The 24,583-nt window shown below is 44.8% G+C and overlaps 1 protein-coding gene across 6 annotated transcripts in view; it reads left to right on the top strand.

The window, feature by feature from the left end:
* The window catches only part of LOC146018927 (uncharacterized), a 226,154-nt gene that overhangs the window by 23,793 nt on the left and 177,778 nt on the right, over positions 1 to 24,583 (top strand). The window contains exon 3 of one of the 6 annotated variants that reach the window (XR_014450529.1): positions 2,049 to 2,165. The exons of 4 other annotated variants lie outside the window; for them this stretch is intronic. Coding sequence is in view for 1 of the 2 variants with exons in the window: in XM_083151906.1 (XP_083008032.1) it covers positions 13,339 to 13,368 (30 nt within the window). In the remaining variant the exon portion in view is untranslated. Of the gene's footprint in view, positions 1 to 2,048; positions 2,166 to 13,338; positions 14,508 to 24,583 lie in introns of those variants that run through there. One more of the 6 variants, XM_083151906.1, reaches the window with a different exon arrangement.

Below are 24,583 nucleotides of genomic sequence, written 5' to 3'. Positions count from 1 at the left end.
ATGTATTATATACAGTAGCTTCCCTTCTGGACTTGTAACTGCTATGCTATTACTGGTGGCTGTCCTTATGTTTCCCCCCTATATCCCTATAGATTGTAAGCTGGCAGCAGGGCCCTCCTACCTCCAAGTCTGTCTGTTGTTACCCAGTTTGTCTTATCACTGTCTACTATTGTAAAGCGCAACGGAATCTGCTGCGCTATATAAGAAACTGTAAATAAATAAATAAATAAATAATACCTGAATGTCCCAAATATCCCTACCCCTCCCCCAGTGGAGCCCATAAACACATCAGAAATTGTTACACCCCCAGATAGCACCCACTTCTGTCAGATGTCATGATGCATATAGATTGACACGCGCCTTAGATGAGTATTTGCAGCGTAGGGTACTCTGCTGTCTGAACTGACAAAGCTTGTTTGCGTGGGAGACAGAAGGGAACGGGGCCACTGCTCTGGCCCGAGCCACATCTTTAAAAAAAAAACTCCAGGTGGATCAACATATGAGCTGAACCACAATCCCACAGCCCACTATCAGAGCCCCAACCCCTCATGACATAGTGTAGCAACTCGCAGGTCTGTGGGGTGGGGCAAGAGCCAATATGACATGATTCTCATAGAATTGCATCATATTGACTCTGCCCCTTTCCTTCAGACCTATGAATCTGTCATTATGCCATAGAGGTGGGCTCTGATATAAAAAGTGCCTTGCTTAGCCCCCCCCCCCTACCCCCATAAATGTCCTTCTGCTCCTGTGGCCTACTCTTCATTCGTGCTTCATATGTAAGCTTGGAGTCCAATCAATTAGACAACTCCAAACTTTGGTGTGTTGCTGAGTTTTTTCATGCAAGATCAACACACCCTATATCACACGCAATTGCACTTTCCTATGTAAGACTATCCCTGCTGTATCAACTACGTTTGGAGTTGTCTACTTTAAACTGAGATTATGTTATCTGTATCAACCAAACTAATGGTCGGAGTTGCATAGTACTTAGAAATAAAGATGTACCCCTGAAGAAGTCTGTATCAGATGAAACGCACTGGGTAGTCGCTGTTTGAAACTTCGAAAGAGGCTGAAAAATTGTTCTCTATGCTGAAACTGTAAAACAACTTGTTACATTTTATAAAGACTTTTTATTAAATAAAATTAACTAGACTCCACATACCTATTCATTTGGATCCAGATGCTCCGGGGAACACTGGTGTCCAATGTTGGGAGGGTACAAAGGCACTAATCCATTATTGTTTTGATTATATATATATATATATATATATATATATATATATATATATGGAAGACATTTGTAAGATGGCGCCCTTTTAATTGGTCTTGTGATTAGATCAGTTCAGCCTTAATTGTTTAATTCTCTTTCAAGCATAAAAATGAAGTCCTTAAAGTGCAAATGTTTATTAAAAGTCTCTTTTTTCAAGTAAAGGTGGCAATATTCAAGATAACATTAACGCTCTGATATTTCAGACGCTTGAAAATAGCAAAACGGAATACCCAACGCATTTCGTCCCTTCCTGGGACTTCATCAGGGGTTTGCTCACAATGGGTAAATATGAGTGTAAAAACGATATGTTCAATACAGATCTGAAATAATCCTGAGAGCGTTGTCACCTTCAGGAGATGTGCTCCTGTGAACAGCCTCTGCATGAATCCGTCATGCAGAGGCTGTTCACAGGAGCACATCTCCTGAAGGTGACAACGCTCTCATATATAATACATACATATATATATATATATATATATATATATATATATATATACATACGTGCATGTTTTCATAACATTGATAATATATATATATAAATATATATATATATATATATATACACAGTATGCGTGTTTTCATAGATATAGTATATGTAGAACACCCCCCCCCCCACAGACACAGACACACACACCACCCCTACGAATCCTGTGCATTCTACTGTATGTATTAATGAAAAGGAAATGATTTTACTAACACAATGAAGTTTAAGACATTAATGAGCGAGTTGACATTTACAAGATTCAAATAAATCAAGCAAGTTGTTTTCCCACAGGTTCAGACAGTATAAAGTGCAAACAGGGATCACCTCTTGTGCCCTTTATAGGTATATGACTAATGTCATATAAAGCTGAAATTTCTTCATATCTGATAAATGAAACAGTGAGAGGTACAGGAGGTAATTAAGAACGTCTATGGCATTTTTAAGTGGATTATTATTATGAAAAATGTGTTCATGCTATAGGTAATAGCATGTGGGAAATATGTACAGTCCCAATTTTGTTTTTTTACATTTCTATAAATGTCTTGTAAAACATTAACTATCATCTCCTCCAGTAGTCTTGGCTGGGGTAAAAATACTGTAATCCACAATTTACACATGCTCAGTTGCCTTAATTTGCAGCTAGACTGTATATTCAGGGCCATCTAAACAGCATTATGGGCCCCCGGGCAAAGCAGTCCAGCGGGGCCCCTCCCTACACAACCTTGTGAGTGCCGCTGTACTGTATGTATGTGTGTATATATATGTATATGTTCATACAGGGGCGGATCCAGGAGAAAATTACAGGGGGGCACCATCAGGGCTGTCTTAACAGCAGTGTGGGCCCCTGGGTAAAGCAATGCACTGGGGCCCTTACCCATTCTCCCCTCCTGGGGGTGGGGGGTGCTATTAGCAGCAGCTTTGATGTCCCACGGGTGGCAGGGGGTGCTCTATCTTCCATTCAACATGTAGGACCTGGAGCAGTAACTTCTGCTAATTACTCATTTACTGCACAGGTGGTGGGAGGGAGAACACTAACGTGTGGAAGGGGGCACTGAGCTGAATGAAGGGTCCCTTGTAAATGACTTCCAGGGAGGTAGGGGGTGTTTTATACACAGGGGAGGGTTGGATAATGGAGTGGGCTTAATATGTCATCATTGACTCCTCCCTCTCTTTCACCCCCACATTCGTGCTCTCTCAGTCATGCCGCTTTCACCTACGCAACATCTCACGCATCAGACCATTTGTCACGGCCTGGACTGTCTGTGTTCCCGGCACTGACCTGGGTGCGCCAGTGGAGGGCGCAGGGAACTGGAAGCGAGGAGGCTTGAGATAGCTGGAGCTTATGCACGGAGACAGGAGAGAGCTGAACTGCCGGGGACACAGAGGATTGGCTGAGACCTAAGGTAGAGGCGCGGGGTCTAAGCCGACAGTGGTATTCACCAGGGACCCCCGCAAGGGGATATGGACTTAGCTGCAACTGCCGACCAGGTCGCGGCCCTCTGCCCAGGTTCCCCTGTGACTTTGGCAGAGTTTGGATAACAAGAGTCTTTAATGGGGTACGAAAACCATCGATGGTGATCGATGGCACTGAATGCTATACAGCAACACGGAGGATTCTTGAGAGTAGTGGGATGCGGCCTGGAAGCCGGGGATGACGTGAAGGTAATACAGGGGGACACTGGAGACAATGAGAAATACCGGAGCGGCTAGGGAGCCGATACTTGAGATCACTGGGGATCGCTGGAGCGGCTAAGGAGCCGGTACTTGAGATCACTGGGGATCGCTGGAGCGGCTAAGGAGCCGGTACTTGAGATCACTGGGGATCGCTGGAGCGGCTAAGGAGCCGGTACTTGAGATCACTGGGGATCGCTGGAATCACTGGGGCGGCTAGGGAGCCGATACTGGGGATCACTGGAGCGGCCTGAGAGCCGAGAGGAGACGGGCACGGAACCCACGGATAACCGGACACTGAGCAAGTAACCTGGGCTGCACGAGAAGACAGGATCACACGGCAGATGGAAACACGTGGAGACTTCTGGCAGGAGTAGAATGACCAGGACGCTGAGAGTAACACAGGTGACAGCGGACTCAGGAAAACCGGACCTCTGGAGCACGTGGGGAGTCTTGACAGGAGCTTAACGCTGGAGAACTCACAGGTAAACTGACGAGTTGTTCAAGACAAGGAGGAGACTGTGAGCTGGGTATTTATCCCTCCAGGTGATTAGAGAATCAGACGCAGGTGATGGAATTAGCCGCAGCAGCAGCACACAGACCAGGAAGTAAGGTGGAGTTTACCTGGATCATGTGACCCGCAACTTGATCAGGGAATACACCTGGAGCTTACAGTGACGCAGGGATGACTTGGAAGCAAAAGACATCACGCCAGGGATTGCCGACTGTGCCGGCAGCTGACCTACGGAGGACACTACCCCAGCGTGCCGGTAAGGGGCGCATGCGAGCAGTGCGGGAACCGGGGTTCATGACAGTACCCCCCCCTTTAAGGGTGGGCACCGAACACCCTTTGGGCTTACTTGGATTGTCTTTATGAAAAGCTGCAATCAAACGGGGAGCATGCACATCTGCAGCATTGATCCAGCTTCTTTCTTCCGGGCCATAGCCCTTCCAATCGATGAGGTATTGGATATTTCCATATCTTTTGCGAGAATCCACCACCTTATCGACCTCGAATTCAACCCCTCGATGGGTATAAACTCTGGGGAGCTCAGGAGTAGTACTTTGGAACCGGTTGAGAACAAGAGGTCGCAGTAAGGATATGTGGAAGGAATTTGGGATCTTCAGGTATGGTGGTAGCTTCAGCTTATAAGCTACGGGATTGATCCTTTGGATCACAGGGAATGGCCCAATGAATCGGGGGGCGAACTTCATGGACGGGACTCGGAGGCGGAGATTTCGAGTGGAAAGCCATACTTTGTCGCCAGGCTTTAACTGAGGAACTGCTCTTCTTTTACGGTCAGCAAAGAACTTGTATCTCTTTGAGGCTTTCTTGAGAGAAACATGTACATTTTTCCAAACTTGCGAAAAATGTTTGAGGGTGGAAGATGCGGCAGGCACTTCCAAAACTGGTAAGGGCTCAAAGATCGGTGGTCGAGGGTGATGACCGTAGACTACGTAGAAAGGAGAGTAGCCAGTAGCTGTGTGGTATCTGAAGTTGTGGGCAAATTCAGCCCAAGGCAGCCAGTTGACCCAGTTGTCTTGTGACGAGGACACATACAGGCGCAGAAATGCTTCTAGGTCTTGGTTAACTCTCTCTGTTTGCCCATTAGACTGCGGATGGTACGCTGTGGAAAAGTTCAATTTCACTTTCAGGGCAGAACAGAGAGCTCTCCAAAAGCGGGCTACAAATTGCACTCCACGATCGGAGACAATATCTGTGGGGAGTCCATGAGTTCGAAAGATGTGTTGGATGAAGATCTGGGCGAGCTTGGGAGCAGAGGGCAGGCCAGTCAATGGAATGAAATGTGCCATTTTGGAGAACCGGTCTACCACCACCCAGATGGTATTACATTCTTGAGACTTTGGGAGTTCAGAAATAAAGTCCATGGAAATGTGCGTCCAGGGACGCGTGGGAATGGGCAATGGAAGGAGAGTACCTGCAGGGGACTGACGATGGACTTTATGTTGGGCACAGATAGGACATGAGGCCACGAAATCCTGGACATCCTTTTTCATGTGAGGCCACCAATATGACCGGCGAAGAATTTCCAGGGTTTTGTGAACACCTGGGTGACCGGAGAAGGGCGAGGCGTGAGCCCAAGACAAGATTTTGGGCTGGAGCTCAGGTAAAACTAGCATCTTTCCTCGAGGTGGCACAGGTGACACATGGGTGGCCGCAAAAGCCGTAGGACTGATGATGGGACGTTGTTCTTGTAGCACTGTGTCATCTTCCATAGAGCGGGACAGTGCATCGGCTTTTACATTCTGGGACCCAGGACGATAGAAAATTTTAAAATTAAATCGTGAGAAGAATAAGGACCAGCGAGCTTGGCGGGAATTAAGGCACTGGGCGGTCTGGACGTACAGTAAGTTCTTGTGATCTGTGAAGATGGACACGGGAAACTTGGCCCCTTCTAACAGATATCGCCATTCTTCCAGTGCAAGTTTAATTGCCAACAACTCCTGATCGCCAATGGAATAGTTTTTCTCGGCAGGGAGGAATTTCCGGGAGAAAAACCCACAGGGGTGCTGTTTGCCATCGTCTGTGACTTGAGAGAGCACAGCCCCAACACCCACATTAGAGGCGTCGACTTCCAAGAGGAAAGGTTTGTCTGTATCTGGCTGCCGGAGAATGGGGGCAGAAATAAAGGCTTGTTTTAGCAGGTGGAATGCGGACAAGGCTTCTTCGGACCAGACAGCTGGATTGGCACCTTTTTGGGTGAGGGCTGTGATGGGGGCGATGAGGGTGGAGAATCCTTTGACAAATTTTCTGTAGTAGTTGGCAAAGCCAATAAAACGCTGGACTGCTTTGAGAGTGGTTGGTTGGGACCAACTATCGATGGCTTCAAGTTTTGCGGGATCCATTCGCAACTCTGAGCCGGATACGATATACCCTAGGAAGGGTATCTGGGGAACTTCGAATGTGCACTTGGAGAGTTTACCGTACAATTTATTAGCACGTAAACGGGACAGCACTTCTTTGACTTGAGACCGATGAGACTGGAGATCTGAAGAAAAAATCAAAATATCATCGAGATATACAACGAGATATTTGTATAGGACATCTCTAAAAATTTCATTGACGAATTCTTGAAAGACGGCAGGTGCATTACTGAGACCGAAGGGCATCACTAGATACTCGTAATGCCCATCTCTAGTGTTGAAGGCAGTCTTCCATTCGTCGCCTTGGCGAATTCTGATTAGGTTATACGCCCCTCGGAGGTCAAGTTTGGTAAAAAATTTTGCCCCTTTGATACGATCAAATAGTTCAGTGATCAAGGGAAGAGGATAACTGTTCTTGATTGTTATCTCATTGAGGCCTCTATAATCTATGCATGGGCGTAACCCTCCATCTTTTTCTTTCACGAAAAAGAATCCTGCGCCAGCAGGGGAGGTAGAGGGTCGGATGAACCCTTTCTGGAGATTTTCTTGAATGTATTCAGACATCGCTTTGGTCTCAGGGATTGACAGGGGGTAGGTACGCCCCTTAGGAGGGGACTTCCCAGGGAGGAGATCGATGGGACAATCCCATCGGCGGTGTGGAGGCAGAACATCAGCGGCTTGTTCACTGAAGACATCACTGAAGGAATGATATGCTGATGGAAGACCTGGAAGGCTTTTGACTGTGGAAGATCGGACTGGAGTTACTTCAGTCAAGCAATGTTTCTGGCAATAATCGCTCCATTCCACAATTTGGAGAGATCTCCAATCGATACGGGGGTTGTGGAGTTGTAGCCATGGTAATCCTAACACAAGATCATAAGAAGATTTAGGAATGACCAGGAAGTCCATACATTCTTGATGAAGTACCCCTACGTGGAATGAGACAGGGACTGTCCGATACACAATGTCACTTCCGCGGATCCTGCTTCCATCCACCGCTGTGAGGTAGTGAGGCTGGGGAAGAGGCAGGATTGAGATTTTGCACTTCTTTACCAGCTCGGCTGAGATAAAGTTCCCTGCAGCCCCGGAGTCTGCCAGGGCTGAGACTTTCAGGGTACCCACAGGGGACACAAGGGCAACAGGTAGAATTAAGTCATTGGTGGGAGGAGCTTTACTGAGACAACCTAACCTGACTCCCCCACTGCAGGTTAGGACTTGGCGTTTCCCGGACGCTCGGGACAGGACCCAATGAAGTGACCGGGGGCGGCACAGTAGATACATAATTTTTCTCTTTGTCTCCTGGACCGTTCATCTGTAGATAACCTAGATCTACCTATTTGCATAGGTTCTTCTGTGGAGGTTGTCGCAGGACGGTGCTGAGACGGAGGCGGGACTCGGGGAACTACTTTCTTTAATTTTTCTAAACCTCGCTCTCTTAGGCGCAGGTCTATTTTGACACACAAGGAGATTAAATCTTCCAGCTGCTCGGGGAGATCTCGGGTGGCAAGTTCGTCTTTGATGCGCTCTGAGACGCCCAACCAGAAGGCGGCTGTTAGCGCCTCATTGTTCCATTTGAGCTCGGAGGCAAGGGTCTGAAACTGAACCACGAATTGACCCATGGAACGAGAGCCCTGTTTGATACGGAGAATTTCTGTAGAGGCTGACACAGGCCTTCCCGGCTCATCGAATATCCGTCGGAAGGTGGAGACGAATCTCTCATAATCGGTGAGAATTGGATCAGATCTTTCCCAGAGGGGTGATATCCAATCTAGGGCAGAACCTGACAGCAAGGAGACAATATATGCTATCTTGGTTCTGGCAGTCGGAAAGTTCTGTGGTAAAAGTTCAAAGTGAATGTCACATTGGTTTAGAAAGCCTCTACAGGCCTTGGGATTGCCATCATATTTATTAGGAGTAGGCAGCTGAAGACGAGGGAAATATGATGAAGCATGAGTGGCAGGCTGATTAGATACTGGTGGCGGAGGTGGCCGGAGGGATTGCTGGAGAGAATCCAGACGAGTGGACACATCCTGGAGGTATGTAATCACCTGCTGCTGCGTCGCTTCTTGCGTCTCTATACGCGAGGTGACATCTTGAAGCGCCGCTGGCCCCACACTATGGTCGCGTGCCGAGTCCATCGTTCTTGAACAATCTGTCACGGCCTGGACTGTCTGTGTTCCCGGCACTGACCTGGGTGCGCCAGTGGAGGGCGCAGGGAACTGGAAGCGAGGAGGCTTGAGATAGCAGGAGCTTATGCACGGAGACAGGAGAGAGCTGAACTGCCGGGGACACAGAGGATTGGCTGAGACCTAAGGTAGAGGCGCGGGGTCTAAGCCGACAGTGGTATTCACCAGGGACCCCCGCAAGGGGATATGGACTTAGCTGCAACTGCCGACCAGGTCGCGGCCCTCTGCCCAGGTTCCCCTGTGACTTTGGCAGAGTTTGGATAACAAGAGTCTTTAATGGGGTACGAAAACCATCGATGGTGATCGATGGCACTGAATGCTATACAGCAACACGGAGGATTCTTGAGAGTAGTGGGATGCGGCCTGGAAGCCGGGGATGACGTGAAGGTAATACAGGGGGACACTGGAGACAATGAGAAATACCGGAGCGGCTAGGGAGCCGATACTTGAGATCACTGGGGATCGCTGGAGCGGCTAAGGAGCCGGTACTTGAGATCACTGGGGATCGCTGGAGCGGCTAAGGAGCCGGTACTTGAGATCACTGGGGATCGCTGGAGCGGCTAAGGAGCCGGTACTTGAGATCACTGGGGATCGCTGGAATCACTGGGGCGGCTAGGGAGCCGATACTGGGGATCACTGGAGCGGCCTGAGAGCCGAGAGGAGACGGGCACGGAACCCACGGATAACCGGACACTGAGCAAGTAACCTGGGCTGCACGAGAAGACAGGATCACACGGCAGATGGAAACACGTGGAGACTTCTGGCAGGAGTAGAATGACCAGGACGCTGAGAGTAACACAGGTGACAGCGGACTCAGGAAAACCGGACCTCTGGAGCACGTGGGGAGTCTTGACAGGAGCTTAACGCTGGAGAACTCACAGGTAAACTGACGAGTTGTTCAAGACAAGGAGGAGACTGTGAGCTGGGTATTTATCCCTCCAGGTGATTAGAGAATCAGACGCAGGTGATGGAATTAGCCGCAGCAGCAGCACACAGACCAGGAAGTAAGGTGGAGTTTACCTGGATCATGTGACCCGCAACTTGATCAGGGAATACACCTGGAGCTTACAGTGACGCAGGGATGACTTGGAAGCAAAAGACATCACGCCAGGGATTGCCGACTGTGCCGGCAGCTGACCTACGGAGGACACTACCCCAGCGTGCCGGTAAGGGGCGCATGCGAGCAGTGCGGGAACCGGGGTTCATGACACCATTCCTCTCCACTGACGCGACCAAAATTCTCATTCACTCTCTTGTCATCTCCCGCCTTGACTACTGCAACATCCTTCTCTCTGGGCTACCTCTCACCCGCCTCGCACCTCTCCAAACCATTCTTAACGCTGCCGCTAGGCTCATCTTCCTCTCCCGCCGCTCTACCTCCGCCTCCCCCCTCTGTCTATCTCTTCACTGGCTCCCCATTCCTTTCCGAGTTCTCTTTAAACTCCTCACCACCACCTACAAGGCTCTCTCCTCCTCCACTGCTCCTTACCTCTCTTCACTGATCTCTATCCACACTCCCTCCCGTCCTCTGACCTCTCACCTAATCACCTCCTCCCACTCCCGTGTCCAAGACTTCTCTCGCGCTGCCCCCCTGCACTGGAACAACCTCCCGCCACCCATCAGGCTTTCTGATTCCCTTACCTCCTTCAAGCGCTCCCTCAAAACCCACTTTTTTCGACTAGCCTATCCCTCCTCCTAACCTCTTTTGATCCTCCTATCCTGCCTCTTTCCCCTCCGTTCCTACTTATCCTGTTGTTTTTCGTTCGTCCACCCACCTATTTTTAGTATGTTAACTCTTATGAGTAGGGTCCTCCTGCCTCACGTTCTCACCCTACCTCTTTACCTCACCTGTACTCCTGTCCTGTTCTTCCCTTCCTCTACTTCATCTTCAGTCTCCTCGACAATTTTGAAACCTACTTCTGAACTGATGCTGATTTTATTTCTACCAGCTATACCCCTATTTATACTGTATTTTTCAACACACCCTGTACGTTACCTTGTCATTTGTTTTTTGTTTGCTATGTACGGCGCTGCGGACACTTTGCGGCGCCTTATAAATAAACGTACTACTACTACTACTAATATTCGTCATTTTCCGGTGGAATGGCAGCTCGTTTGACTGCAGATATCGGCAATTATCTGTAAATAGATTTCTTAGCCTTCAATAGTATAAAAACCTAGAGTCCCATCTTTCAGGAGGTGCTGGGAACTTGTGGATCAGGAGCCAGAGCAATCCATTGACAAAAATATAAAACTGTACACCAGACGTTTGGAGCTGGAGCAGGGACCGGCTGCTGGAAGGCTGATATCTCTGGTTCTGAGAAAGATAGAGACAAGCCGCTAGTGTTGACAGAAAGGGGAGAGTCCTAGCTTTTGGACTATACTCTCAGAAAAACCAAGTCAGAGAGAACCTGAGAAATATGACTGGGAAGTAAATGAGTTATTAGCAGAAGTTAATGTGGACTGCTGCTTTGAAGTTGGATATCTCCAGTTCCCCAGGGCCGATTTTCAAAATTCTGGTATCCCTGGAAAAAGGGGATCCTCAGCTATCAGAAAAGGGCCCTTATACACCTGGGGCCCCTGGGCAAGTGCCCATTAAGCCCATACGAAAAGACGGCCCTGTGTATATTGTGGCACAGCCACTCACAAATCTCTATGGTTCAAACAAAAAAACGAAAAATATTTCAAAAGAACAGATGTTGCAACGTTTTTTTTCTTTTACATTTGTACATTATTTTAATATACAAAGCGGTGCTTTAAAAATTTGCCAGACAAATTTGTTTTGCATTTTTTAACTTTTTAAAATTACTTTTGCAAAGAGAAAAAAAACCTTTAATACTCATCTTTATTATTTATTAACAGTTTTAAGCGCACCCATATTCTGCATCGCTTTACAGAGAATATTTGAACATTCACATCAGTCCCTGCCCCAGTGGAGCTTACAATATAAGTCCCTACCACATGTCCACAAACAAACGCACACACAGGCATTCTAGGGTTAATTTGTTGGGAGACAATTAGCCTACCAGTATATTTTTGGATTGTGGGAGGAAACCAGAGTACCCAGAGGAAACCCCACGCAAGAATACGGAGAATATACAAACTCTGCATAGTCAGAGCCATGGTGGGAATAGAACCCATGACCTCAGTGCTGTGAGGCAGTGATGCTAACCATTACACCGTCCGTACTTTATTAAGAGCTTTTCATTTACATATGTAAAGCACAGCACAAGATGTACACAAACCCTTGTGTTTTGATTTTGGTTTTAATTAATCTACTTTTTTTTAAAAGAAAATATAAACAGCTAAAATCATGTCATTTGGGCCTATTTTTGTTCCTACAGTATCATTAACCTTAATAAAATAAATTTCCATTAATTTCCAGGCAATTTTGCCCACCTCACAACTCACAATATTGTGCACCAATATTGGCCATAGGCTGGCTGGATAAACCAAGCGACAGAGCAGCGTCAAGAATACACATCAGCTTAAAAGACCATAGCATATCTATGAATCACTGCAACATGCCAGTGGCAGACAGGATGTCAGTTTAATAAACAATATGACACCATACAAAGAATGTTTTCATTAATCAAAAACTAGATCAGTGACCCTAGGGCAGTAAAGGGAAATGGAGGTGGAGTATGTAGAGGAAGGCACGTGAAGGATTGATTGATTGATTAATTAAGAAAATTAAATTCGAGATGTGGCCTTGTGAGAGTCGGAAGACTTGTTTTGTAGCAACTGAAAACTGAAAGACCATAAAAGAATAAAATGTTAATAGCCAAGGATTCCTGACAAGAGTTGAAAGACAAGCCAGTAAGATTGTTTATGCACAACTGACCATCCCTAATGCCCCTCTCAATCTGTCCCCCAGTATTAAACAATTTTTTATTATTTTCTAATTCATTTAGTATGTGTGGCCAGTCAAGCACACACAAGACAGCTTGATAAGAACAAAGCATGATTTAAAAATACAAAAACCACACAAAATATGGGGCATAATGAAAAGAAAAATGTTGCAATTTGAAATGTCCTTAGGCCAGTGGTTCCTAAACTGTGTGCCATGGCACCCTGGGGGTGCCTTAGGACCATTGCAGGGTTGAATTGTGTTGGTGGTCCAGGACAGATTCAAATTATTTGTGGTCAATGTTACAGGCAAAACCAGTGCTGGTGGCCTACAATCATGACATATCTGAACAAACAGAAGCAAATCCTGTCCCTCACCCCATAACTGACCCTAAGTATTGACATATATACACAATTTACTTAATCTAATATTTGTTTTTGAATTTCTCAATAAGAAAAGTTTGGCCTAGGGGTGCCTTGAAAAAATGTGGATATTCTAGTGCACTATGATTCAAAAAAGTTTGGGAACCACTGCCTTAGGCCCTCACATCCACCCTTATGTTGTATATTAAAATTGACATGCACAGTATAACAAACCAAGCTCTTCAGTGACAGGGACTGCCACTTTTGTGGCTGATGTGCTTGGTTTGTAATTTTATAACGCAGTGCCTGAACACACAATAAATGCAGTCTTTTATTTTTTTGAGCAAGATGCCTGAAGAACATTTTTTCAAATAACACAATGCCCACTGCTCCTAAGGGCATTTTATTGAACACATTGCCTCACAGTGTAGCAGTCGTTTACCTCCGATCTACTCTGTAAAATGGTGCTTGATTACAAGGGAGAGAAATTTCAATTCAATCCAAAACATGTGAGATCCAACATCAGAAAGATTACATTAGTTTTAGGATCTGAACATTGCAGGAAAACACAAATCAGGGCTAGCGTTGACTCATAACCCCTATGTTTGTATTTGTTTGTTTTCCAGGAAACCAAGAAACAAAACCTGCTTTTTTAAATGCTTGATTATCATAAGACAATCAGAGGAGCTCTGCTGGTCTTACAACATTAGTCCCAGCCACCATGCATGTGTCCAATTTACATGTCAAATATACATCCTGGTTCTGACTTGCTGAATCCAATCTTAAGTAATATTACAAGTTTTTTCACACAAGTGCAGGTGTACAGCCAGAGCTATATGGTTCCCATAACAACATTTTGAAAAGGGCACTGTCCCAATGCTTCTACAGAGGCACCTATCCACCGCAGTTGTTAATTGTATGCCCTTTAGTAGTGCCTTAGTTCATTATCGGAACCAAGTTGTGTCTTAGTTGATATCATGGCAGTAGTAGTGCTTTAGTTTATTTTCTAAACTATGGTAGTGGCCTAATTTACATTATGTCACATTGTTGGGCTGCCTGTACTCATTATGCAAAACAGTGTACAATTTGAGATTATGCAGAGCCCCAGTACATATCATCTCTCCACTTCACTTTGTGCAACATTACAGTGCCCCAGTTCATACTATGTAACATTATAATGCTCTACAGTTAATTGTATACTGCATAACAATGAGCAAGTCCTAAGACCTAACTATATATTGTTCACAGCTGGACACCCCCTCATCCCCGGCCTGCATCGGCTTGTGAAAACGGATCAGCAACTATACAAGTCGCCGACTCCATTCGTCCAGGGTCCCTGCCGGCTGCCCATACGCATAAATCATTCTGCACATGTGCAGATAAAAAACATTGGCCCCAAACGAATGTGCAATGAACTGAATGAACCAAAATGACCCCCCATGTCACCAGAGATGCTACCTAGACTGTCGGTTGTGTGGTGGCCATGATTCCTAACTAACAGGGCTAGATTATTTATATTTGCACTGCAGACTATACAGATATGTGGAAGAAACACGGTGTAGTGGTGGTATCCTTTGATTAATTGCTGTCCAGTTGGTAATTTATTAACTCCTAATATCTCAACGTAACCTTGTATGGACATATTGACATGTAGCTAAATGGTTTAATGCTACAAACTGCCTCTTAACTGAATGTTACTATTCATCAAGCATAAAAAAAATCACACGTCTGTGTTCAGGCAAATGAAACTGCAGTGCATGCTATTTACTTTCCTCTATTAAAGAGTCTGCATATGCCTAAGTCTGTCACTATATTATTGGAGAGTCACAGTGCTGTACAATCTACAGTACTTTGCCCAGAATAGAATGATATATTATAATATTGAGTGTTAATCTTTTATCACCTCTCAATGCATATACAAACCCTCTTGCTCACATCCTGTACGTGCCCATGGACTTGTAGGCATCTGCCAATAGTACATTTCTAGATGATCTCGAGTAATGTTTATAGTGTTGCAGGATGACACTGTAATTTTTTTTGGGGCTACTGCAAACGCCGTCTTAAGTGTTAATCCAGATCTGACGGAAATAATACACATATATAACTGTGGAATAAAAAGCATAGTAAGTCGATTTCACAATGAATGCTTTATTTATATTGGTAAATATGAGGCTGTATGTCAAAAAAGATACAGTACACAGGGTCTTTAAATGTGGAAAATCAGAACAGACTCATACTGTCTGTAGGGATTATGACCCACAATCCGTCACACTCTACTGATACTGAAATTCATAAGCAACCCTTCAGATTAAAATAACATAGAGACCCCTATGGGACTGGCTGCTGTCATAACCTTGGTGGGTTGAAAAACTGCAGCATGCTCCAATTTTTTCTTACATTTTACTTTTCAGACTTTTCCATAGGGGCCATCTGATTCCATTCTAACTCACTGATCTCATGCAAGTTTTTTTTACACTTGTGGGTCAGTATAGCCTGAGTTACACAATGTCGATTAATAATGATTTCGACTTTAACATTTTCAAGTGATCACCTCCAAAAGACGTAAAATCACTTAAAAGCAATAGAGATGAAAGGAGGCATAGATAATAATAGGCTACAGTGCAATACTAATGGATACAGTCACTTAATGTATGTCGGTCAATGTGCTGTTCTCTCATAACCTATGGTTACTGCGCACATTAATAACTGATCATTTAAGGATTAGCATTTCTTTATAAATGTGGCTATTAGTAGCACAATAACACTAAAAGCAAGGTTTAAGACACCATGTTTATTAATTCACAGTTATTGACAAAGATACTACTACTGATGCAAAAGCAATTGGAAGTGCTGATCCCAGAGGAAGGTTTTCATTTTCCCATCTGAGGCAAATTACTTTAAATCCCCTATAATTCCTTAACAAGAAAATGAACCTGTTTCGCTGAAGTTGATTCCCATAGCACTCAGCTTTGACTGTAAAACATATTTTATTCATTTAATGCTCTAGTTGGAACATTCTAGTGAACTATTTAGATCATACACAGAGTCAATTCCACTTGCCAGAGTCGCAAATTATATTTTCCATTATTTTCACCAGAGGTGGCGTAACTATGCCCCAGATTTGGCCATGCCCCCCCCCCCCCCCTCAGTACCCAGGCCTAGCGACTCTCTATGACCTTGGTCACACATAGGGCCTAATTCACATTAGTTCGTTCCCCAGTGTAATCAATCCGGGGACCGTTGGTGTGGCTTTGCGCATAAGCGATTATACTCATTTGCAGGGCCGCTGGACGAACACCTTTGGCGACTTTCACAGTCGCCAAAGCGTTTGCACAGAGGGGGCTGACAGGGGGCTGGCGCATGGGGACTCCCAACCTTACCGCCTAAATTTATATGCAGAACTGTATGGCACCAAATTTTATATGCAACTACATATGGTACTAAAACTGATGTCTAGACTAATATGCAGAGCCATATATCTGCTACCAAAACTAATGTTCAGGGCCATTTCTAGTGCCAAAACTATTGTGCTGCACCATAACTGGCACTAAGACTAACATGCAGAGTTAAAACTGGTGCCACATCTAATTTATCTGGTGTCAAGCTTATAATGCAGCAGTATCACATCTACTGCCAAAATTAATGTGCAGAGCTATAACTGGTGCTAAGACAGAAGCAGAACTACCATTGGTGCAGCAGGTGCAGTGAACCGTAGCCACCGGGGTACTATTGAGCCCACTGCTGCCCCTGTCACTCTCTTGTTCCCGTTTTTCCCCATCACAATCTATCTTCCCCTGCCTCTCCCGGTCACTCTCTGCCATGTTGCATATTGTAAACTTGGATTGGGTGGAAGAAGGGGACCCAAATTATATTTTTGCACCTGGGCTCACCACCCACAAGTTCCCATCCATTGGGCAAAGACTTATGTGCAGAGCCATAACTGGTGCTAAGACTAATGTGCAGTGCCACAACTGGTGCTAAGAGTAACTCACAGCACATTATATTATTTCCCCCTAATACATTTCTAAATGGGAACACTACCCCATACTGACCCCAAACCATATCTGGTACTGTTCCAGGATTATATAGCAATTTCTAGTGCAATCCATAATTCTCAAGTGCCATGACTAATAAGCAGAGTAATAACTTTTAGTACCAAAACTAATGTGCAAAGCCATATCTATTGCCGAAAATAATGTGCAGACTTTATCTGGTTCAATGTATAACCTACAGCGTACCATATTACTGCCTTTACTGCTGTTTTAAAATTATCGGTTATAGCCATCGATGATTGACGGCCTTGACAAACTGCTTCTTAGTAATTCTAACCCATAGGCAAGGCCGAAACTGGGATTTTTTGTGACCTGGAGCAAGAAAGTTATTTTACAGCTATGAACGTTTTCTGATAAATGTAATATCTACCCCCCTCCCCCCATACCTTATATATCATATTCACATTTTGTTTTAACAAATAGTAGTGTCTCTTATTTATATTATGGCACACATTAATGCCCCTTATTCATGCTATGCTACACAGTATTGCCCCTTGTACACAAAACCACACGGTATTAGTGCCACTTATACACATAATGCCACAGTAGTAGTGCTTTTTATAAACACAATTCACATAATTCTAGTGCCCCCACATACCACAGTGTACTCACAGGAAGCTGCATCAGGTGCTCGACAAAACCACAGCCTCAGGAAAACTCAATCCCATGTGGCTGCTGGGTTGGGGTGCAAATGATGCACTCCTCCAAGCACATGCTTCCCTCACAGGGCCAAATTTGACCACCACATTACAAGTCTGTCTCCAGCCCCAGCCCTGTGAACTCCAGCCTTGCAAATGATAATGCAAGCCTTGCAAATGGATGTGTGCGGGTACACCTCCATTTGCATCCAGCTGGCTAGAGGAAAAATCATTTGATTTTATTCTCACCATTAAATGATTTTTCCTCTGGTCCCTGTTGTAGACCAGGACTTACTCGGTGGCTGCACACAAAACAGCCGCTACCGGCCGGCTGCCGACTTCATCTGCCCTCCCCCAGCGGGCATAAACCTGCCTGCGTTTTCCAGGACACTCTCAGCATTTTGTTGGGCGCGCTCATTGCTTTAGTGGCACTCCCATGAATTGATCAGAATCCGCCTACACCGCCACATGCCCACTCCCTGTCAATCACACTGCATTTGGCTTGCAGATAGAAGTATTTGCCAAAAGGTGATCGCACCTGGCACATTGTGACCGATGCGCATGCGCAGCAGCCCAAACATCGCCCAGCGTCTGAATTTGGACCGGGTTGATCAAGTTCGAATCAGGCCCATAGTTAATAATGGTAAAATGTTTTTAATGTGACCAATTTATATTATATCTTGATAAAGGTCACTTAGACCGAAACGCGTAGATCCTGTCAGAGGAGAGAGAACCGCCACACACTTTCTGGATGTACAGTATGTATTGGTTTTATTCATTTTTTTAATTTTTTTGGTTTGTGAACTATCGTGTTGGATCTTGTGGTTTGGCCCACAAAGTCTATATTATGGGACATGTATAAAGAATTTTTTTCGGATTAAACTATATGGTGATACCTTTTAAAAAATCGGTTTCCTGGCTCTATTTGGCATAACCACATACCAGCAGCAGACCTATTAGAAAAGAAACTGCTACGGGCTTGTTTCCCCCAGTAAAAGGGGTGAGTAAGGTAAGCCATTTTTTATGGTGCCTAAAGTATTTATGATATTGTAATAGTATTGAGTTATATCTGAAAACTCTCTGTTTCATGGAATCTGGACCATTGGAGTTATCGGTCTAGTAGATGCACACCGGATCTGCACAGTTGTATAACTTATTGCACCAGGGAGAAACTCATGTAAAGAAACCTTTACAGGTTTGAAATCTTCTGATTACATCGTGAGTAGGGGTACGCCCTCCTTTTCTAAGAGTAAAGAAACCTTTACATGTGTTCTCCAGTTTTTAAAAAACGTAAGTGAGGTACGCTGTCAAAATCCATCATTTTTGTTCAGCCCCCCACTTACCCCCATAATTGAAAAAGAAAAAATACCTGATCACACTTGAGTCTTAGACACAACTTATTTTTTTCCTTTGAGCACGTGTGAGAATAATCGATCACTTCACAATGGAGAAAATCCCGATTGAGAAGTGAAGGTTCCCCAAGAATGTACCAAAGAAACCTTTATGAGAGGGATACCACCTTAAAACAACGTGAGTCTTGGTACGCCTGTGGGACTTAAAACCTACCTCCTTATTCAAATTATCACCAAATTAATGGTTTATATAAAGTGACACACACACAATTTCAAATTTTTAATTGTTTATTGTTTATGTTTTTTTACTGAACACTTTGATCCGGTTATCTATACCCACGTGAGAACAACTTCATCCCGTCTAAGGAGGAGCCTGTAACATAAGAAAAAAAACGTCAAGTATTCCGTTGCGCCACTATTCTATATCCCAATTTCTTTCAATTTATATTATACTCTAGTGTACTATATCTATTTGTATGGCAGTAGTCTCTTTAAACAATATAAAGCGTAATGTGGATTACTGAGTACACCGCATTCTGAACAGTTTAGTCCACAAGTGACTGCAGTGTCATGGGTTGCTAAGGCTAGTTATACCTCTAAACCTAATAAATGAAACATCACAACAACGCAAACACATTTAGCAAAGTAGCATCTTAGAGGAAATGTACTTTGAATGGGGATACAGTTTCCAGACACCATCTGCTGTAACAGTAACATCTCCTGTGCATCTTCTGTCATGTGAGACTGCAGCATCTGACAGTCAGTTGAGGCAGATTAACTCCCAAAGAAAGGACATAAACAGACACAGCTTAGTCACTAACAATCATTAGCGCGAACATTGTGTCATTTTTTATATTATTTATTTATCAAACAATGCATACAGCAGCACTGAAACACCCAATTTGGTTCAATGTACAGTATATCATTTTTTTGAACTAGTTTGGTAAGTTTACAGAAAAATAAGTGCTGAAATTTAATACATACACAGCTAGAATAAACTTGTGATCTGGCCAACAAGCAAAGGAAACAATAATACGGAACTCATATTATTTCATTCACCGGTGAACAGACAACGCCGATATAAGGACTACATTCATTGCTTAGAGGCGGTTTGTGTTCCCCGGAACAGTTTGTTTTGACAGTTTAGTAAGCAATAAAAATAAAGAAATTTGTCATTGTTTCGTTTTGTCATCGGGTTGTTGTGACATCTGAAGGATTTAAGATAATTAGGATGCAAACGAGACAAAGGGATTACAGACAATAGGTGGATGAGGAATGTGCAAGAACAAATAGCAAGGACACAACAGAGCGGAGAATGATAAAACGTTCACTACTGATCACAAAACACATAAACACCATGTAGTCGGCGATGGTGACTCAGCCCTGCCCCAAAGTCTAATCACTTTACCAGTTTGTCAAGAAATTCAGATTTTCAACAAATTACTTACTGATAGTCGGCTTATGGCAAATATTTGCTTAAGAGGTTTACATCTGGCACAATGCTATTGTGAAGCTCAGTCTTGGCATACAGACACAGGACAGTTGGTCAAGATACAAATTACTCCATAGACCACAGTTACAAAGCACATTTGATGGACATGTAGGGTTTGAACCAGTGTGCTTTGATGGCCTGTCAGACATTATTTATTTATTACCAGTTATATATGGGTGCCGGACGGGGTCCGACAGTCGGGATCCCGACAGGCATTTACCCGACGTTGGGATCTCGACTGTCAAAACACCGACATTTTCCCTCATGGGGGTCCACGACCCCCATAGAGGGAGAATAGAATAGGTGGCTCGCGTAGCGAGCCACTGTGCCCGCAGCTCACCTGCGCTCACTTGCGCTCACCATGCTGTCTTGGGCCGGCCAGTCGGGATCCTGACGTCGGGCTAATGACTGTCGGGATCCTGGCTGTCGGACCCCTGTACCACACCCATTATATATATAGCGCACACATATTTCGCAGTGCTTTACAGAGAATATTTGAACATTCGCATTATTCCAGTTTACAATCTATATTCCCTACCACATATACACGCGCACACATTTATTGTAGCATTGTTATGAGACAGGGCCAGGTACAAGCAGGCCAGGAACTCTCTGACTAGATAAATCAGGCTAGCTAAATGGAGGATCACCGACAACTGACAGACAATCTCTCAAGAAACGATCCTGTGTCAGTGTAGAGAGGCATGCAGGCCATAAGAAAACTCCAAACTCCACTGTCATGCACCAAGAACTGGCAGATAAGCTGAACAACTTCTACTGTAGGTTTGAAAAGGAGACTCCCTGTGTCAGAACTATCCCCAACCCAGGCAGACCTGCCAGTCCAGGCATTACCAGTGGAGCAGGTGTTGGTAGAGGCGTTGTTTATAAGGGCTAATCCCAGAAAAGTGTGTTGCCATCTGCGCTGAGGATTTGCACTGATCAACCTGAACGACTACAGGCCGATCGCCTTGATATCTGTGGTCATGAAAGCGTTTGACTGGTGCTCAACCATCTGAAGGGAGTGTTCTGCCCTCTCCTGAATAATCTACAGTTCGCCTACCGAGCGAACAGGTATGTCGAAGATGCAGTCAACATGGGGCTACACATTATACTGCAGCACCTGGATCTCCCAGGCACCTATGCAAGAGTTCTATTTGTTGACTTCACCTCAGCATTCAACACAATCATCCCCAGCATCCTACTCCCCAAAACTGCTCCATCTGGGGGTCCCAGAAACTACTTTCTCCTGGATAATAGACTTCCTGTTGGACAGAAGCCAGGTGGTAAAAGTCGTGAATTTTACGTCAAGTACACACATAATCAGCACTGGGGTCCCCTCTACTCTTCTCCCTGTACACCAATGACTGCTCCTCGGAGAAGCAGTTGGTGAAAATACAAAAGTTTGCCAACAACACCACCTTCATCTGGGAGGGGGAAGAGTCCGTCTAATGACAGGAAGTTGACCAGCTGGCAGGGTTGTGTGCGCCAGCAACAGCCTCGATCTAAATCCACACAAAACAGTAGTAATGGTTGTGGACTTTAGAAGGAAACCAACTGTATTGTCACTGCTGGAGATTTCCGGTAGTGTGGTGCCATCGGTGGACTCCTTTGCATTCCTAGGATTCAAGATCTCCTCGGATTTAAAATTGGGATCCAACACCATCATCAGAAGGGCACACCAGAGGCTTTTCTTTCTCAGGCAACTAAAGAAATTCAACATTCCAGAGAACCTAATGCTCCTCTTCTTCTCCGCGATAGTAGAGTCCATATTAAGCTCCTCCATCATAGTATGGTACGTTCCAGCACCGAAAAAGACAGACAAAGGCTACAAAGGGTGGTGAGGATGGCGGGGAAAATCATCAGTACTGACCTCCCCTCTGTTAAAGAACTGTACTTGTCCAGGCTCAAGAAGCATGCAGGGAAAATCTTGGATGACCAGAAGTATCTTGGCCAGAACCTGTTCAAAATTCTACCATCTGGCAGGCACTACAGGGCCATCCTGGCTAAAACAATTAGGTGTTCAAAATGCTTCTTCCCACCAGTTGAACACAAACTAACATGCCCGATCCTACTGACTGTAAATAATAACAATACACTGTGCTCCATGTAGTATATGTATGTTGTGTGTTATGCGATACATGATTTGTTACATGATTATGTGGAGCATGTTATATGTTCCCCTTCCACACTGTCACCTGGCTGATGCATAGTATGCACAAGTATACCTGGCCAAAAAACTGATTCTAACTATGAATAACCTACCAGTATATTTTTGGATTGTGGGAGTAACCGGAGGAAACCAACGCAAGCACGGGTACAGTTAGGGCCATGGTGGAAATGCTAACCATTACACCGTCCGTGCTGCCATACACCAATGTGTTTGTCACCTCTCTACACTAGAAGCAACCCGTTGCCAACAAATGGGGCAACTACATGGGGCGATATGAGGGCTATTTCTAGGCGATCTGACTAGATTGCTTAGAAATGAAGCACGGATCGCTTCTTGTGTATACCCCCGATGACGGTGATGTGTAAATCCACATGTCGACTAGCTTTATACTGCCTGTCGACCAATAGTGGTTGACCTATAGACCTAATTACTATCGACCCATCTATTAGGGTCGATCCAATGTATAAGTATGATCCAATGTGTTTGCACGCATAAAGCCAGACTTTTCCAGTGGTGAGGAATTCTGCAGATGACCACGGGGTGCACAGATAACCATGAGGCGGTACTGCCGGACATGATAAGTGGGCCTAAGACCCTCATGTGTGACAAACAATATTTAGTAAAAGGCTTTTAAACTTTCTAAACTGAACTTTCCAAAACTGCCAATTCCACTTAAAGGCTTATTAGCATACAGGAAATGTGCCCGCTATAGATGGTCATTCCAGTTGAAAAGACTAAGCTCACTGATTGGCTCATCTCAAGCTCTGACCAATCAGAGTTTTCCTTCCATCTTGAATGGGAATTCCAGGCTCTGCGATTCATTTGCTGCAGGATCCAGTATAGACACGTTGAATAACGTGTTAATAGTGTTATTTGTGCCAAGACTTGTGCGTGTTACTGTTTTCATGTCTTCATGGAATTGTATATTTTTATGCTATGTACTTTACGTATATTTGCTTCTATGTTTTGCAGACCTTTTTTAAAGGTTTATCTGCATTAGAGTGCATATACTGTAGGACAGGCGGCTCACATCCACCCAAGCCAAGCTACCTTAAATTCATCTGTAATTGAAAAATAGTTCTCAGACTGGGCTTTAGACAAGAGGCTCACTGATCCCTATGAGGTTATCACGGTTAATGGGCAACACAGATGCAAACCATAGACATCTTGCATTATGTCTGTGTTTCGCTCCTCATTCACTCCTCATTGTCAGCTAATTACAATGGAATGGCAGATCATCCTAAGAATTGATGATCCCTTTTTAAAACTCTGTCTGAAACACATTCTGCTCTGTTTAACACTAATTATTTGGAATGCAGCTCAGGCAAAACCGGTGGCATCCCACTAAAGCTGGAGGTAAGAACAGGCTTCCTGTAGGCAAACCCAATATTTTATCAATTGTCCATAAAATTGCGGTTTTCCTATATAAATGAAATACTGTGTCATCCTAGGATACTGAGAAATCAGTGTATTTCCGTATGTAGGGGGTCATTCAGACCTGATCCCTGGGCTGCTACTGTACTTTTCGTAGCTCAGCGGTCAGTAAGCCGCCTCCCTGCCAAAGTGAAATCCTGCCCCTGTGCATGGCTGTGAATGCTATCACAGCCGTACGGATATTGGGAAATCCATTGGGGTCCGGAGCTGACATCAGCGGTCCTCTGCGACTGCGTTTTTCCAGACATCACCTTCAAACGGACGGATCCCTCCTCCAAATGCCGGCTTCCTGCAAATCATCCAGCGTAGAGCCTGCATTACAAAGCTGTCTCTGGCTCTGTGCATGCGCAGTCCTTCAATAATCATTGGCGCTGCGAATATGCAGGCTAACGATCAATACTGAATCAGGGCCAGAGTTGGATGCAAATTCCGCCGCCGCTGAGAATTTGACGGTAGTTGCTTAGAAAAACCCCATGTCTACCTTTTGACTGCCGACCTAGCCCAAGTCGACCTAATGCATGTGTCGACCTAATGACCCCATCCACCTAACCTTATGACTATCGACCTACAGACATGTCAACCTTCATACATATCGACCTTCAATGTACGACCTTCCTCTTGTCGAGCTAGTGACCGTAACCCCTGAGTTAATTCACATTTCTACTGCATATCGCAGGGATGGGGAACCTTCGGCCCTCCAGCTGTTGTTAAACTACACATCCCAGAATGCTTT

Source organism: Crinia signifera, chromosome 1 (genome assembly GCF_055691185.1).
Source record: "Crinia signifera chromosome 1, ASM5569118v1, whole genome shotgun sequence".
Classification (NCBI taxonomy): Eukaryota; Metazoa; Chordata; class Amphibia; order Anura; family Myobatrachidae; genus Crinia; species Crinia signifera.
This window is presented reverse-complemented; position numbering and strand designations above follow the sequence as displayed.